At 59.9% G+C, this 4,096-nt stretch overlaps 1 protein-coding gene across 1 annotated transcript in view; it reads right to left on the bottom strand.

Moving 5' to 3' along the window:
- Window positions 1–550: 550 nt before the first annotated feature.
- VPS37D (vacuolar protein sorting 37 homolog D (S. cerevisiae)) overlaps window positions 551–4,096 on the bottom strand; it is a 13,164-nt gene continuing 9,618 nt past the window's right edge. Inside the window, exons 2-4 of the mRNA XM_014548512.1 lie at window positions 2,766–2,937; window positions 2,195–2,277; window positions 551–1,643 (exon numbers count right to left, since the gene is read on the bottom strand). Coding sequence (XP_014403998.1) covers window positions 1,281–1,643; window positions 2,195–2,277; window positions 2,766–2,937 — 618 coding nt within the window. The 3' untranslated portion in view covers window positions 551–1,280. The remainder of the gene's footprint in view (window positions 1,644–2,194; window positions 2,278–2,765; window positions 2,938–4,096) is intronic.

Genomic DNA, 4,096 nt, shown 5'->3' with positions numbered 1-4,096 from the left:
AGACATGTGCCCTTGACCGGAATCAAGCTGGGACCCTTCCGTCTGCAGGCCGACACTCTATCCACTAAGCCAAACTGGCTAGGGCTGCTTTCCCATCTTGTCCCACACTCATCAGCCAAGCGGGCCACCTAGTGTTCACCCTAGCTGAAGACAGATACCTTCAGCACTATATAGCCCCCTCCAGCACTCTGGCAGTGACCATTTGGCAGGCCAGAGGAGAAGCAGGTACCATCTTGATTGGGCTTACAGATGACCCAGGAAAAGAAATTGCGTACAGGTGAGGCAATTGGAGACCAGTGAAGAAGTAGAGTGTGCTTCTGGCCAGAAGTGCCGGGAAGTTAAGAGTTAGGAAAGTCTCCCACAGATTGATAACCAGAGAAGGCTTCATGGAAGAGGCAGGAGCAGTGCTGGACCTGAAGGGCAGGCGGGCTTTGGATGGGCAGAGAGGAAGGAAAGGCATCTCAAGAATAGGAAGCGCAGGAGCTGGGATGGAGAGGCTGCAACAGCAGAGTGGCTGGTGGAGGGAGCAGAGAGGAGTCGAGCAGCATCGTCATCCTCATCATCACATTTATTGACGGCCCCTGGGAAGCGGGGCTGGGGACAGAACATACAAAGACAAGGACCTGCCCTCAAAAAGGTTCCATTCTAAGGAGACGGGACAGAAAAATACAGAATGGTCTTTCCTGGGGATGGCCCACTCTCACCTGTGCAGGTCAGAAGCCCCTGGCCTACCTTGCCCCATTGCCCCAGTGTCTGGAGCATGAGTGGGGCCCCAGGGCCATGGTTTCCTGGACCCTGCAGCTGGGACCTGACCACCTGGCTCCTAGGTGGTGGGCCCCAGGACTGGGGGAAAGGTAGGCTCAGTACATGATGGAAAACACTTCTATCAGCCTTGGCATTGACTGTGCCAGCCCAGTGAAGTGGCAGGATGTGATAGGCCCCCAAGGCAGGGCCTTGGGGAGAGCGGGCACCTTCCTAGGTTGCCATGAGTCAAGTTCTTTCACTGGGTCTTGCCCATCACCTGGGAGGTCTCAGCCAGGGACAAAAAAAAGGCAGTTTCCTCAATGCCAGAGGCATAACACCCTGCCCACCCACCCCCAGCCCTCTCTCTCTGGGCATCTTCCAGGTGACCCTCCTCCCCAGCTTAGCCTCCAGGGCCAGGGCCTGCCTGAGGCCAAGGGGAGGGGCCTGCCCCTCCCCCCACCCAGGCAGTGGGGGAGGAGGAGGAGCCACGCATCAACTTTGTCTGGGCCCCCCATTGGGGAGCCATACCCTGGATCCTACCGGTGAGGGGGCTCTGGCTGCGAGGGCCGAGGGCTCAGCAGAGGTGCTGGGCCAAGGGGGCACCCGGGGGAGCCCTTCAGCGGGGGCACTGGGCGGGAGTCCAAGGGGGGCAGGCTTCGGGGCACTGCTGGTGGCCCCCGGCCAGCCCCGGTGGGCAGGACAGCTGCAGCGGGGAAAGGTTTGGGGGGATCCACAGCAGCAGTGGGTGCTGGCTGGGCAGACCGCTCCCGGCGCCGCAGCAGCTCCTGCAGCTTCTCAGCCTGGGTCCGCCTCAGGTGGGCCAGGGCACGGCCTCGCTGGAAAGCGGGCAAGAAAGCCTCCAGGCTCTGCTCCCCCAGCAGCAGCTGCTCCATGTGCTCCTGGGACGGGAGGAAGGCACAGTTTGGGAGGAGCATGACCAAGACTGTGGACTGGCCCTCTATCCCTCCCCCCCTGAATCCCTTCTAATGGTGACCACAGCTGGGGGACAGAGCCACCTGAGTCCCAGCCTGGGTGTGCCTCTGACTTGCTGAGTGACTGCAGACAAATGTCCTCTACTCTCAAGCCTCTATTTCCTTACTACCACCAGACCTGCTGGGTCAGAGATGAGGCAGGACCAGAGATGGGGACCCACTGAGGTAGACTTAGGTGTTGCCCATCAAAGCTAGGGCCAGGCCCCCTCCTTCCCCGCCTCCATGAACTCACTGAGCACTATATTCCCAACCCAGCGCTGAGAAGTCTGTGCCAGCTCCTCTGTAGACCCAGCCTACTCTGCCCTGAGACATTCACAGGGGGCTCTCCTGGGGGCCTGGCACTTAGGACAGACTTCCTGGAGAAGGGGCTGTCAAGCCTGCAATGTAAGAATGAAGTGGGAGGGAGTGATAGGATGGGTCTCTCTCCTGTCCCCAGGCCCAGCCTCCCCTCCCCTCACCTCAGCTTCCTGCTCAGCCTCTTCCAGCTCAGCCTGCAGCCAGCCCAGGGCACAGTGGGGGCTCCAGCGATGCATGCTCTCCTCTGAGGGCCACAGAGGGACAGAGTGAATAGCCCCTGCCCATAGGGCCTGTCCCCCAGGACAGATAGGCCATAGTCCCAGGGCCCAATCCTGACTCTCCCTAACCCTGTGTGTGATTGTGTTTGTTTCTCCGTTTCCTCATCTGTACAATGCCATTGGGATCAATTTGAGCACCTTCCCCCAAGGTTCTTCCCCCAGTCTTAGTGCAAAAGAGGGAGCAGGGGCTTGGTCTCCTAGAGTACCCCAGGCCCTTGGATATTGGGCCCCCTTTTCTCCCACTGCCAAGGGCCCCACCTGGCCTCTACAACCCAGCTCTGCTCACCAACTATTCACTTCCCCAACTCAGTTTTCCAGGAGTAGCACCCCTCAAACTTGCCTGGGGAATAGGTCTGCCCAAGTCCCACCTTTCAGAGCCTAGCACTTCCCAAGGCCAACCAACCAGAGAGCCAACTGCCACCCTCCCAGGCAGTTCTCCCAACTGTCCCCTCACCCAGTCGCTGCAGCTTGTCCGCACAGCTCTCGGCCACCTCTCGAAGTTCCTGGTACTTGATGGCCAGGGCTGCCCGACCCATCTCGAGGCGGGGCCGCAACGCTAGGTTCTCCTTGGCTAGTGCGTAGTTGGAGGCCAGGCATGCCTCGCGCTCCAGCTGCAGGCCCTGGAACTGCCACCAGAGAAGAGCCAAGAGGTGCACTCAGGGAGTCTGCCCACTTCCACCTTCTGCCACCCTGAGCAGCAGTGCCCGGGGTCACGCTGAAAGCACCCCAATCTCAGGATGGGGAGCCAACAGGTGGAGAGACTGCAAGAGGCCCAGAAGGAGCTTCGCCTTGGGCTTCCTCTCTGGGCCTCAGTTTCCTCCTCTACAAAGTAAGCGAAAAACCGCTACCTTACAGGGCTGTGGTGAGACTGAAGAGAGGAAAACTAGGAAGGCCTCTACAAATGTTAGTTAATTTTTAATTTTTCAATTAATATGTCTGCTCAGGTCCCCGAGGAGTCCCCCTCCCTCCTCTGTCCCATTTTCCATGCATGGGCAGCTTCCCTCTCATTCCAGGCCTTTGTCTGCCTCCTCCTCAGGTGTTTGTGCGGAAAACACTCCCACCCCGGCTCTGACTGTCCAGAGTGGCCTTCACCCAGTCCCTGCCTAGTACCCCCTCAAGCCGCCCTCTCCTCCCCTCACACCTGTCCTTCTGCCCTCCAGTGGAATCCCCACCCCCCAAGGAATACACACCCCCTTTCCCTCCCAGATCCTCCAGCACCTCCCAGCTCTCCTTCTCTACAGCAAGCAGAGCCCCTTTCTTCCCTGGCTTGGAGAATGCTGTTTCCTTGTTCCTAGGAGTGCCCAGCCTCCCCTCCCGGCCCCTGGAGAACACACTACCCTCCATCTGTCCCCTATAGGATGCATATGCCCCTCCTGCCTGCCTCCCTCCAACACACACTTTCCCTTTCTGCCCCCCACAGCCAACCAGCCCCGGCCTATCGCCTGTGAAATATACAACTTTCTCTATGGTGGCCTATGGAATAGGCACCTCAGCTCTCAGCACCCCTACCCAGAGAAAGACACAAAGCCGCCTCCTGCACCCTCCAGATGCGGGCGCTCCCTCCTCGGTCCTCCCAGGTGTTAAACAGGCCCCTAGTTCTCCCCATGGAAGGCGCCTCCCCTTTCTGGCCCTACAGAACGTGGGTGTGCGAGCCAGGGCCCCCCACAACACAACCACCCCTGCCCCCCAGAACACACCTCCCTGGAGCATCCGCTGTAGGACACGCCTCGCGGCCATCCCGGGGGTGCATAGGCGCCTCCCCGGGTCTCTGGCGCCCCACCCGCC

The sequence above is a fragment of the Myotis brandtii genome, unplaced genomic scaffold, assembly GCF_000412655.1.
Source record: "Myotis brandtii unplaced genomic scaffold, ASM41265v1 scaffold510, whole genome shotgun sequence".
Classification (NCBI taxonomy): Eukaryota; Metazoa; Chordata; class Mammalia; order Chiroptera; family Vespertilionidae; genus Myotis; species Myotis brandtii.
This window is presented reverse-complemented; position numbering and strand designations above follow the sequence as displayed.